The sequence below is a fragment of the Phyllobates terribilis genome, unplaced genomic scaffold (assembly GCF_046119375.1).
Source record: "Phyllobates terribilis strain yellow unplaced genomic scaffold, ASM4611937v1 Scaffold_11__3_contigs__length_659146591, whole genome shotgun sequence".
In the NCBI taxonomy this organism is placed as follows: domain Eukaryota; kingdom Metazoa; phylum Chordata; class Amphibia; order Anura; family Dendrobatidae; genus Phyllobates; species Phyllobates terribilis.
In genome coordinates this window covers 526114436-526127196 of record NW_027362771.1, presented here as the reverse complement: position 1 = coordinate 526127196, position 12761 = coordinate 526114436, and the positions used below count along the sequence as shown (strand labels likewise).

Genomic DNA, 12761 nt, shown 5'->3' with positions numbered 1-12761 from the left:
ACTGTGTGTGGAGGCTGGAGGGGACATCATACTGTGTGTGGGGGCTGGAGGGGACATCATACTGTGTGTGGGGGCTGGAGGGGACATCATACTGTGTGTGGAGGCTGGAGGGGTCCTCATACTGTGTGGAGGCTGGAGGGGACATCATCCTGTGTGTGGGGGCTGGAGGGGACATCATACTGTGTGTGGAGGCTGGAGGGGACATCATACTGTGTGTGGAGGCTGGAGGGGACATCATACTGTGTGTGGAGGCTGGAGGGGACATCATACTGTGTGTGGAGGCTGGAGGGGACATCATACTGTGTGTGGAGGCTGGAGGGGACATCATACTGTGTGTGGGGGCTGGAGGGGACATCATACTGTGTGTGGGGGCTGGAGGGGACATCATACTGTGTGTGGGGGCTGGAGGGGACATCATACTGTGTGTGGGGGCTGGAGGGGACATCATACTGTGTGTGGGGGCTGGAGGGGACATCATACTGTGTGTGGGGGCTGGAGGGGACATCATACTGTGTGTGGGGGCTGGAGGGGACATCATACTGTGTGTGGACGCTGGAGGGGACATCATACTGTGTGTGGGGGCTGGAGGGGACATCATACTGTGTGTGGGGGCTGGAGGGGACATCATACTGTGTGTGGGGGCTGGAGGGGACATCATACTGTGTGTGGGGGCTGGAGGGGACATCATACTGTGTGTGGGGGCTGGAGGGGACATCATTCTGTTTGAGTGGCTGTGGGGGCAGCATACAGTGTGTGTGGAGCTGCTGTGGGGACATATTGTGTGTGGGGTAGCTGTTGATCAAGGTGCATCTCTACTTATTAAATATGTGTACAGCTGAATAGCAGGAGCAGAATGATTCATTTAATTTACAGCTTTTTAAAAAGTTTATGATTTTGTTTATCTGCTACAGCTCAAAATACAGGTTACAATAAGCCCTACTGTAACTTGTGTTATCAGTAGCTGCTGCTCAACATACTTGATTCTATCAATATTAAGTGAAAAAAATGAATATAAATTAATAATAACAAGCAAAATGAAGTTTGTCTGGTTGGTTCAGCCCTACACAACATTCAGGGTCTCTCATGTGTCTCCTTGGAAAAAATAATTTCCCACCCCTGCTGTAGTGGAAGCCATCAATTTATGAAATAAGAACTCCAACTTCTAGCCACAGGGATTGAAAAGCAGTAAATTCTCCTTTATTTTTCAACAGCCATTAAAATCCCAGTGACTGACCGCCTTAATCATGGGGGCATGTTATGTATTAAATCTAGGTAGGCGATTTGTAGTCTTGTGTGATAAAAGCAAGACTGACCGCTATCAAGCTATAATAAGAAATGTATTTGCACAGCATTTTGTACATAAAAATGACATGATGATGATGAAAAAAGAGTTTTTTCTATTCTTTTTAATGTTAAAGGGTTTTTTCAGAACTACAATATCGATGACCCATTCCCAGAGTAGGTCATTAATTTCAGATCTGTGGTTGTCTAGCAACTCCACCATACAGCTGTTTGCAGGAGTCCCCATGTACCCTGTGTACAGTGCAGGAGTCCCCGTGTACCCTGTGTACAGTGCAGGAGTCCCCATGTACCCTGTGTACAGTGCAGGAGTCCCCATGTACCCTGTGTACAGTGCAGGAGTCCCCGTGTACACTGTGTACAGTGCAGGAGTCCCCGTGTACACTGTGTACAGTGCAGGAGTCCCCGTGTACCCTGTGTACAGTGCAGGAGTCCCCGTGTACCCTGTGTACAGTGCAGGAGTCCCCGTGTACCCTGTGTACAGTGCAGGAGTCCCCGTGTACCCTGTGTACAGTGCAGGAGTCCCCGTGTACCCTGTGTACAGTGCAGGAGTCCCTGTGTACAGTGCAGGAGTCCCTGTGTACAGTGCAGGAGTCCCTGCGTACAGTGCAGGAGTCCCTGCGTACAGTGCAGGAGTCCCCGTGTACCCTGCGTACAGTGCAGGAGTCCCCGTGTACCCTGCGTACAGTGCAGGAGTCCCCGTGTACCCTGCGTACAGTGCAGGAGTCCCCGTGTACCCTGCGTACAGTGCAGGAGTCCCCGTGTACCCTGCGTACAGTGCAGGAGTCCCCGTGTACCCTGCGTACAGTGCAGGAGTCCCCGTGTACCCTGCGTACAGTGCAGGAGTCCCCGTGTACCCTGCGTACAGTGCAGGAGTCCCCGTGTACCCTGCGTACAGTGCAGGAGTCCCCGTGTACCCTGCGTACAGTGCAGGAGTCCCCGTGTACCCTGCGTACAGTGCAGGAGTCCCCGTGTACCCTGCGTACAGTGCAGGAGTCCCCGTGTACCCTGCGTACAGTGCAGGGGTCCCCGTGTACCCTGCGTACAGTGCCGGGGTCCCCGTGTACCCTGCGTACAGTGCCGGGGTCCCCGTGTACCCTGCGTACAGTGCCGGGGTCCCCGTGTACCCTGCGTACAGTGCCGGGGTCCCCGTGTACCCTGCGTACAGTGCCGGGGTCCCCGTGTACCCTGCGTACAGTGCCGGGGTCCCCGTGTACCCTGCGTACAGTGCCGGGGTCCCCGTGTACCCTGCGTACAGTGCCGGGGTCCCCGTGTACCCTGCGTACAGTGCCGGGGTCCCCGTGTACCCTGCGTACAGTGCCGGGGTCCCCGTGTACCCGGCGTACAGTGCCGGGGTCCCCGTGTACCCGGCGTACAGTGCCGGGGTCCCCGTGTACCCGGCGTACAGTGCCGGGGTCCCCGTGTACCCTGCGTACAGTGCCGGTATATTAAAACTCCACATACCGTTGTGCTCGTTCTTGGATAATGCAGCTCGGCTCTGGTTGAAGTGGATGTGATATTCTGCACGGTGTACTTCGCAGCTCCATACACTGAGAACATCCGGCCTCTGGACCTGCTAACAGCTGATCGGTGGGTTGCTGGGTGTCTGACTCCCATTAATCTGATACTGATGATTTATCATAATGGTTCATTAATATTGCTAGTCCTGTATAACCTGCCCCCTTTTAGGCAACTTTTGTTCATTCATTAGTACAGTAAATTAATACATTCTGGAATATTTTATTATTTTGCTGTTTATTAGTCTTGATGCATCGGGAGCTAGGAGGCAAATATCCAGCTACTGAATTAAGTTCCCTGATCCCACAGAAAGAAGATAATGGCACCGATTAATCATTACCTTTGCTCCTGTTTTTTGTCTTGTTTTGTGTGTTTTGCTCCGTTATTTTTTTTTGTACCCAACTCATTACTTTAGTCGCGCTGTTTTTGAAGTCTATTTTATGTGCGCTCACTTTTTTGTTGTTTGTTTTTCACTTTGTGGACGGAGTTTAATAATTCCAGCTGTTTTCGCCTGATTTATCAATTGCAACTTTTTAAAAACTCGCAAAATGTACCCCAAAATGTTGGCACAATTTTTGCGAGTTTTGGCAAGTCACAAAAACAGTTCAAGACAGGAAAAAAGCCCATTTTGACTTTGCACCAAATTAATGAATCACGTGAGCCATTTTGATGAATTTGGCTCCAAAAACTGCAACTAATACCACAAGACAAAAAAGGAAAGTGACTTAAAAAAAAAAGCGCTAATGATGAATCGGAGCCAATATCTCTCCTCTCCACTGAGCGTAATTACACGGTCATGTAGCACTGAATATATAGTACAGAATTAATGCTAATGGTGTTTTTTTTTTTTTTTGCCTTTTACTGTTTTGTTTTCTGACTTTTTGATAGTAATACGAGTTTGTTTTTGACAGCCGGCAATGACCGTTAAAGCTACTGCTCCGCTCCAGGGTTTGGCTACCATCACCACCGGAACGGGCACAATCCTGCGCACTATACCGGTAGTCACTGCTTCTTCTTCCCTTATGGCATCAGCGGGAGGGAAACCAACTGCAATCCATCAATTGCTTACAAATGGTGGCCTAGCAAAGCTGGCAAGTAGTATCCCTGGCCTTGCACAGTTATCCAGCCCATCTACAGGTAACCGCACTCAGTTATTTCCTTTATAACTGAGATTCTGAAATTGGATCCAATATTTGTGTCTTTCATTTTGCTCCAGGTTTAAAAGCTCCGACCACCATCACAGTCACCCTTCGTGGTCAGCCAAGTCGTGTCAGCACCCTCAGCCAGGCCAGTATGGGGGCAGGGTCCCAAGCTAAACAAGATGATGTTTCCCAACAGGTGAGAAATAGTACTATATATTAGGATCTTTACTAAGGGAGTATTCTCATGTGTTGAATCAAACCAGTATTAAGGCAAAACCATACGTTTTACGCCAATTACAGTGATTTTTTTATGCATTTTTGAGGGCCACAAGGCTTGTACCAGTGAAACACGGGGGAAAGCATGTTTGCTTGTGGCTGCATTGCTGTTATTTGCGCCAAATGTATCAAGATGTTGCACAATGTTTGATAAATTGGGCACATCTTTATGATATATAGTCATGGCCAAAAGTGTTGGCATCCTTGACATTGTTCCAGAAAATGAAGTATTTCTCCCAGGAAATTATTGCAATTAAACATGTTTTGTTAAGCACCTGTTTATTTCCTTTCTGTGTATTGGAAAAACACAAAAAAGCTGAGACAAAAAGGCAAATTGGACATAATTTCACACAACCCCCCCAAAAATAGTCCAGAAAAAATTGTTGGCACCTTTCCAAAAATTGTGGTTAAACAACTTTGTTTCAAGCATGTGATGCTCAGTCAAACTCACCTGTGGCAAGTAACAGGTGTGGACAATATGAAAATCACACCTGAAACCAGATAAAAAGGGGAGAAGTTGACTCAATCTTTGCATTATGTATATGTGTGTGCCACACTAAGCATGGAGAACAGGAAGGAGAAGAGAACTGTCTGAGGACTTGAGAACCAAAATTGTTGAACAATATCAACAATCTGAAGGTTACAAGTCCATCTACAGGGATCTTAATGTTCCTTTGTCCAGGGTGCGCAATATAATCAATAAGGTTACAACCCATGACACTGTAGCTAATCTCCCTGGCGTGAACGGCCGAGAAAAATTGATGAAAGGTTGCAACACAGGATAGTCCGGATGGTAGATAAGCAACCCAAATCACATTCCAAAGAAGTTCAATCTGTTCTGGAGGATCAGGGTGCATCAGTGTCAGCACGAACTATCCGTCGACATTTGAATGAAATTAAACGCTATGGCAGGAGACCCAGGAGGACCCCACTGCTGACACAGAGACATAAAAAGCTAGACTGCAGATTGCCAAAATATACATGAGTAAGCCAAAATCCTTCTGGGAAACTGTCTGGTGGACAGATGAGACCAATATAGAGCTTTTTGGTAAAGCACATCATTGTACTGTTTACCGAAAACTGAATGAGGCCTATAAAGAAAAGCGCATAGTACCTACAGCCAAATATGGTGGAGGTTCAAAGATTTTTTTGCTGCTTCTGGCACTGGGTGCCTTGAATGTGTGCACGGCATCATGAAATTTGAAGATAACCTAAGGATTTTAGGTCGCAATGTAGGGTCTTCCATCAGGACAATGACCCCAAACATACTTCAATAAGCACCCAGAAATGGGTGGAAACAAAGTGCTGGGAGTACTGAAGTGACCAGCAATGAGTCCAGATCTAAATCCCACTGAACACCCGTGAAAAGATCATAAAATTACTGTTGGGAGAAGACGCCTTCAAATAAGAGAGACCTGGAGCAGTTTGCAAAAGAAGAGTGGTCCAAAATTCCAGGTGAGAGGTGTAAGACGCTTGTTAATAGTTATTGGAAGTGATTGATTGCAGTTATTTATTCCCAAGGTTGTGCAACCAAATATTAAGTTGAGAGTGCCAACAATTTTGTTGGCACATTTTTGGGGTTTTGTGTGAAAGTATGTCCAATTTGCTTTTTTTCCTCAGTTTTTTTGTGTTGTTCCAAGACACACAAAGGAAATAAACATGTGTATAACAAAACGTGTAATTGCAATAATTTTCTGGCAGAAATACTTCATTTTTTGGAACAATTTCAAGGGTGCTAACACTTTTGGTCATGACTGTAACACTGCTGTCTAGAACTAAATTTACACTTTTTATGCCACCCCGTAATGGAGTTAGAATAGCGATTTTTCTAAAAGTAGTAATTAATAAATTTGAATTATGCTTAATTTGCATATCTAACCATGAACACTCTTCCCACCCACTTTTGAAAAATGGCGAGAGCAACATGAAATAGAAAAGTTGCAATTATTTCAACAACTAATAAGCTTTATCTGATGTTTAGCACACTGGCTTTCCCTGGCGCAGAAGTATTGTTTAACGCCTTCCTGGACACAGTATATTTATGATGCTGGTAGTTGCATAACAGTATTGCATGGGCTCAGTAGCTGAACACGTGCCATCAGCAGTGAGGTTTAGCTGTATTGGGTGCAGATTGGAGCTAACCTTAAAGGGTTGTCTAGGTTTGGCACGAATTTCTGCAGTCACTGTATGTGGCTGAATCTTCGCAGCACACACGCTGTCAGGATTCTCCGGTGCCAGGTGGCAAAACCAGGTGGTGATGTGACCGCAAGTATTTGATAAGCATACTTCCTGCCTTATGCCAACTAGACATGCGCAGCCTCACTCAATTCACTTGTATTAAGCGTGGTTGCTCACGTCTAGTCGGAATGTGGCCGGGAGTATGCAAATCACATACTTTAGGTCACATGACCACCTGCTCCCGGCATTGGAGAATCCTGACAACACACTCTGTGAGGGTTCACAAGCCACATAGTCACATAGAGTGACTGCAAACTTTCGTGCCAAACCTGCACAACCCCTTTAATTGCTTGCTTTCAACCACTTAGATGTAAGAGGCCATGAGGTCTACCTTGGATGTCGGCCTAATAGGCCCCTGCCTTAAACATGGATTGTCTGCAGTTTTCATACACTGCTTGCCTACCTTTTATGTAATCTGAGGACTATATGAGCTTTCAAATTTATTCTTCAGAGTATAATAAGCACCATGTGTATTTGTCTCTTGTGTGTCAAATTATGGACTTTACTGGAGACCAAGAGATGGGCAACACTGACTTAATCAGGTGCTATTTCCATTGTTGATGACTCTTCAATTAAGTTGACTGTGGCCTATACCAGTTTAATTGAAGGGTTTTTTAATGTTTTTTTTATTATCATGAGGGGATTTTATTTTTTACAAATAATCCACTTAAGCAGATGTGTTATTCAGTTTTTATTGCACATAGTAAATACAAAAACTGTCTTTACTTTCTCAGAGTTTGGTCTTAAATTAGTTAAGCCCCGTTGACATCATGTTAAGGCCAACATACCCCATACACATTCATAGGACTTAGCATCCATCACACCGATATGCTACATACCCTACACAAAGGCATATGACGGAGGTATAGGTTGGACAGAAAGTGCTAATGTTTTGTGAGTGCGGCCTTAAGCTGCATAGATATGGAAAGAGTATCGTTAACGAGCGTTCCTAATAACACTCTTTTCCCAATAATCATTCACTGTAAACAGGCTGATGTGCAAGCAAAATGCTCCTTCATCAGGTGAAAGATCTTTTGCGTAGCGCGAAAGTTCATCGTTCTCTCGCTGCATTTTCCTTTGTAAGCTGCTGTCACTGCCGAGAACTATGGCAGCCTTCGTACACTGAGCGATTTATTACAGATCTATTATTTCATATCGCTCATATTACAGACTGCTCAGTGCTCATCATTTACTACGTTCTGCATGTGTAAGCAGGCTATTAAATGACCGCCGATCTGTAAAGGTCTACCGATCAGTGGTCGTTTAGTGCCACTGACCGGTCCTTGTAAGCAGACCCTTCTTTGTAAGTAAACTCTGCATTTCCTCCTTCTTTCCTCCTTTGGCATGTTGTATTATTATGTGAACCCTTTTCTTATTCACATTACACATCCCTTTGAAGCTGGGCCTTCTATTGTGTGGTTGTATGCATTGTTTCCTGATATCTTAGGTGGGACAATGCAAACTATCTGACCCCCGTAACACATGTATTCGGGCTATCTGTAAAGGTCTTAGGCTGTTTGAAGGTTTTTATGCTTTATTGTTTTCTTAGTGTATATGTAATAGGGATCCCCTGTTTGAAATAGGTAATTGCTTTTACCCATTAGATATATTAGTAATATTTCCAAGTGTACGGCCAAAGTAAGGATGAAAAGGAAAAGGCACGCCACGCCTGGTTCAAAATGGCTGCTCAAGTAGGGAAGCACCTCTTATCATAGACAGAAGAACTTGGCTCTCCTTAGAGGATGTATTATGTTTTTTTGAATTAGCGATCCAAAATCTTCCATATGTTTCAGTCTTGTACAATCAGAGCGTAATCTGATACCATTGAGTAATATATATATGGTATCGGATGAATTCATTCTTAGCTTCTGACGTGAGTTGTTGTAACAGGAACATGAGACCTTCCTGATCTTAGCAAAACTGAACTGCTAATATCTTATTGAGCTGCCGGATTGTCTTACCCCACATCACAGTATGGTATCTGATGAAAGTCTCATTATACAAGATCGAAACGTCATGGGGATGATTTTGGATTAACGCAATTCAATAAAAAGTGCCAAGTTCTTCTGAATACATAGTAAGGATGAAGTTAAACCAGTGAACCTATATCTTCTCAGATTTGTTAATAAGGAAGAAAAGTCCCTGAGCCTAAATTGGGACATCCGTGAAACATGGTCCAAGTGTGGACCGTGATGTCCTTAACGGCCAGCAGTCTCCTGGCCTGAACCTGATCACCTTGTAGCAAAATATGGAGCTGTTGAGTTCAGATCTGGAGACCAACGGCCGGTCCGGACATCGCGATACATACTTGGACTGTGTTTCACAGATGTCTGAATTCGGCTTTATTGTTAGGAAGAACTATAATTTGGTGAATTGGCCTCTGAAACTATGTCTCTGCTGTGATCTCCAGGCAATAGAGTCTTCCTCCACCACGGTTTCTGCTAGTAAACTTCTCCCCCCTCTTGTGACAGAGCAGTGCAAGGTAGCAACATCCAGCGACAGGACACCTGGGGAAAAAACATTGTCAATAGTGCGTGCTGTGACCCCTCCAGCAGGTGAGACGCTCAGTTTTTGCACCTGCGGTATTGTAAGAAAACTTTTAAAACTTGTATGGTAAACACTTAAATATCCGAGCATGCGAGTAGAAACACAGGGTCTTTCTCAGTTGGGACTTTTGTGCAATGAGGGTTCACAACGTAGACTTTACCATGCCAAAAATTTCATTTCCTCTCTCTATATATACATGTTGTGCTGTTGATGGCTTTTTCCAATAAATTTATATTGTTTATATTTTTTTCTTTTGCTATCGCTCAGTTTTGTTTGTTGATCGGATAAAATTCCAAGTTCATCCCTTTTTAGGAAACATTAGGAAAATCCATGTCATTTTTATATTTCCCTTGTAAATATTCCAGTTCTCACAATGGCCCTTGAAGTACATGCATTAATCCTGAACTGAAAAAAGAACTATGTTAAAAAAAAACACTAAATTATTTGTCTTTCCACTTTTAAAGGGAGCTGTCACATTGAACATGCAGTCCGCTCTTTGGAGCAGCAGGCACCGAGCAGATTGATTTCATAGCTATGTTGAAAATGATTCAGTATAGCTTGTGTGTCGTGCGTTTAGATTCCTGCTCGCTCTGGTTGTCCTACACAGTGATTGACAGCTGTCTCCATTTGCACTTATGCAATCAGTATATAGAGCTGCACACTGGACTCCTAAACCCAGAATGAGCTGATACTAAAATGAAAAGATTGCAGGCTATACAACATCTTTTCCTACTTTCCTGCTGTTAAAGATGGGAGAATCGATTTGCAGGACTCCAGTCCATCTGGCAGGTCAGTGGTCTGGGAAGGAGACCTGGAAAACTCTTTATCTGCCGGCTCTTCTTTTGATTAACCACTTCGTGTGCTTCATGTCACGTCGCTGCCAACATGCCGGCCTGGTTAATCAAAAGAAGAGTTAGGAGGTAAGGAGATTGCAGATCTCCCATCCAGTGGTCACCGATTACTGACCTGGCTGATGGACCCGGAGTCCTGCGAATCAATCTGATCTGCTCCTGCTCTACAACCTGCCGCCCATAGATCAGACACCTTGGTTATCGTGAAAGATCCCCTTTTATAGAATTGTAATTGTAATTTCTTGACAACCCAATTATCAGTGACGAGCCACATACTAAAAAGGTTGTCACTTTATTATAGGGTAGACAATTGTTTGAAAAGCCGAGCAGTATACATAAAAATGTGGAATATAAGGGGCACTGCATGGGCTTATTGATGAGTTGCTACTCAAATTAAAATATGCACACGGCAATACTGAACACTGTCATGTAAGATAGACTGATCATTTGTACAAATAATCTGGACTTTTTTTTTTTTAATTTGTTTCTATTGATATTTTTTGCTTTTTTTTCTTTAGTAAATACAAGTCCACCCAAGACACTGTATGTCATGTCAGATGCCAAACTTTCTGCACTCACCAAATCTGTGGGCAGCGACCTGACTTCTCTACCCCTCAAAGCTCTGACTTTACAAGGTTCATCAGCTGCCACCCCTGGAGCAGTGACGTTTACCACCCCATCTCTTACCAGCGCTTCAAATTCAGCCTGCGCCATGGTGCTGTCCAAGATCGGCCCAGTTCTACAGGCTTCTCCTAAAACTCTTATCTTAGCAAAGACAGAAGTCATTGAGAAAACTGGAAACCACGTAAGTGCCATGGAGAGCCTGGGCAGGGTACCTTCTGTTGTCGATGAGGGCAGCACCATAATTCACAGCCGAGAATCACTGGTCAACAGGCAGCTTCTGCAGCCGGCGCTAATAGCATTGTCTGGCTCTAGCACTATGGTACAAAGTCCTGGGACATCTGCCAATCAAAAAACACAATGACTACCTATATGGTAAAGATGAAGCTCAACCAGCAGACCAAAGCTTTTACAGCCGTGTCCACCCGTCGGCCCCCGAGGATAATAGATATTGGCTGCATTATGCTTCATCCTGAAGTTTTGAGGAATGCGAATTACACTCACGCGTATACAACGGACACGTCATTCCCACCGGCCAGAAAGCCAAAGACTTTGTTTGCCTTATATATTTTTTTCCGCTAGTTGTAAATTTCAAGTCACACTGCAGGCAAGTCAATAATTAACAATACTGCAGTGTAGATATCATTACTGCAATGATGTCCTCCCACATAATGGTCTAGTTGATCTTTGGTAGTTCTGCTCAGAAAAGGGTATGTCACGTAAGTAGATATACAGCTCGATTTCCTCATCATTTTGACTATGAGACCCTTTTTTTTTTTTTTTTTTTACAGATCAGCAAAAGTTGACTTAAGGGGGCATTGCTACTTTTGCTCAGGAAACTAGACAACACTGGCTCTGATCACATCATGCACATCTTGTTAATACCATATAGTGGCCATATTTAAACCACTGGATAAAAAAAAACATACATATATTTTTTATTTTATTTTTTTGCTTTGGCCCACATTGCACTTTCCTTTAAAATAAAAAAAAGTCCATTTTCCATTTGCACTAGGACTAATGTAGGAGCCCAGCTGTGTCTTCTTTTGCTGTGCAGATTGCTTCGATCTTTGGCGCCACCTCATTATTGATATTGTGGCAAAGCGGACATGTTGGTACGTAGCTTACTGGAAACCTGTAACATGGTTAATGATAGAAAGTTTGCTGTATAGTTAGTGGAGAATTGTATATTTATGTAAAATATGTTTGATATATGGAGTTTCAGATCTGTATAAATTGTGAATACATCCTAAACGCAGGTTTTTCTTTTCATGTAATATGCAGCGTATTTCCACTTTTATGAATGATTCATAGTATAAAGAAAACCTCATGCTCTCAGACCAATCCTAAACGACCACCATGACTTTATTTGAGCCAAATGCTGGTGTTGTCCAGACTGGCCCTGCGTTGGATCAGTCTTGGGTGGGACTGACATCCAGCAGAGCGGTGAGGTCACCGTCAGGCCTCTGCAAATCTCCACGCGTAAGAGCGACAATGCTGGATATAAATTACGCCCAGGGAGGATTGCTAACCAGATCAAAGGTCAGATTAGTCTGGGGAAATCAGTGACACCAAGGAATAGTCATGGTTGGTTTGTATTGTGCAAGATTTATAACTCTATATTTCACACACAGATATAAGTGTACTGCACATGAGAGAGTATATTGTAATGCAGCAGTAAGCTTATATAGTCATGGTCGCCGCTCAGGAGGGCTGGAGGATCTACCAGGATTCCTTTAAATCTACCCAAGTTCATTTACTGGTTTATCATCGATTTTGAGCATTTTCATTTTTTTTTTCCCATTCAGACCTAAACTTTTTTTTCAAGGATTCTTTTTGGATGACCCGGATGATGCCCTGGTCACACTGCATTTCTGGGGGGCTATAGTTTGCTTATACAAACAGTTGTCATCCATAGGTGCCCATGCAAAAAAAAAATAAACAATAATGCACCATATACAATTTTTCTTGTGTGAGGCGTCTGTATTGGAAAGTGCTATTCCTATATATGTGCCAGGAGTCGCATGATCTCCACCGACTGTATAATAATCTTTGGTAACAGGTAATACTGAAGTAATAAGAAAACACGATAATGTAAACCTGTATAAGAAAAGTCAAGGAAATTATTTTATTCGGCTATATACATGTGACTTTATTGCATCTATTTTTTACAGATCAGCTGTATTGCATCATTGGAAGTAATAGAGAATAGCGCCATGCTCCATCACATGCTGTATTACAGTTAATATTCCCTAGGAGCGGTCTTAGT

The 12761-nt window shown here is 43.7% G+C and overlaps 1 protein-coding gene across 3 annotated transcripts in view; it reads left to right on the top strand.

Moving 5' to 3' along the window:
• KANSL3 (KAT8 regulatory NSL complex subunit 3) overlaps positions 1–12117 on the top strand; it is a 60122-nt gene extending 48005 nt beyond the window's left edge. Inside the window, exons 20-23 of one of the 3 annotated variants that reach the window (XR_012251343.1) lie at positions 3729–3954; positions 4034–4155; positions 8945–9028; positions 10390–10526. Coding sequence is in view for 2 of the 3 variants with exons in the window: in XM_073653682.1 (XP_073509783.1) it covers positions 3729–3954; positions 4034–4155; positions 8884–9028; positions 10390–10856 (960 nt within the window). In the remaining variant the exon portion in view is untranslated. Of the gene's footprint in view, positions 1–3728; positions 3955–4033; positions 4156–8883; positions 9029–10389 lie in introns of all 3 variants that reach the window. The other 2 variants (XM_073653682.1, XM_073653684.1) reach the window with 2 other exon arrangements.
• Positions 12118–12761: the final 644 nt, after the last annotated feature.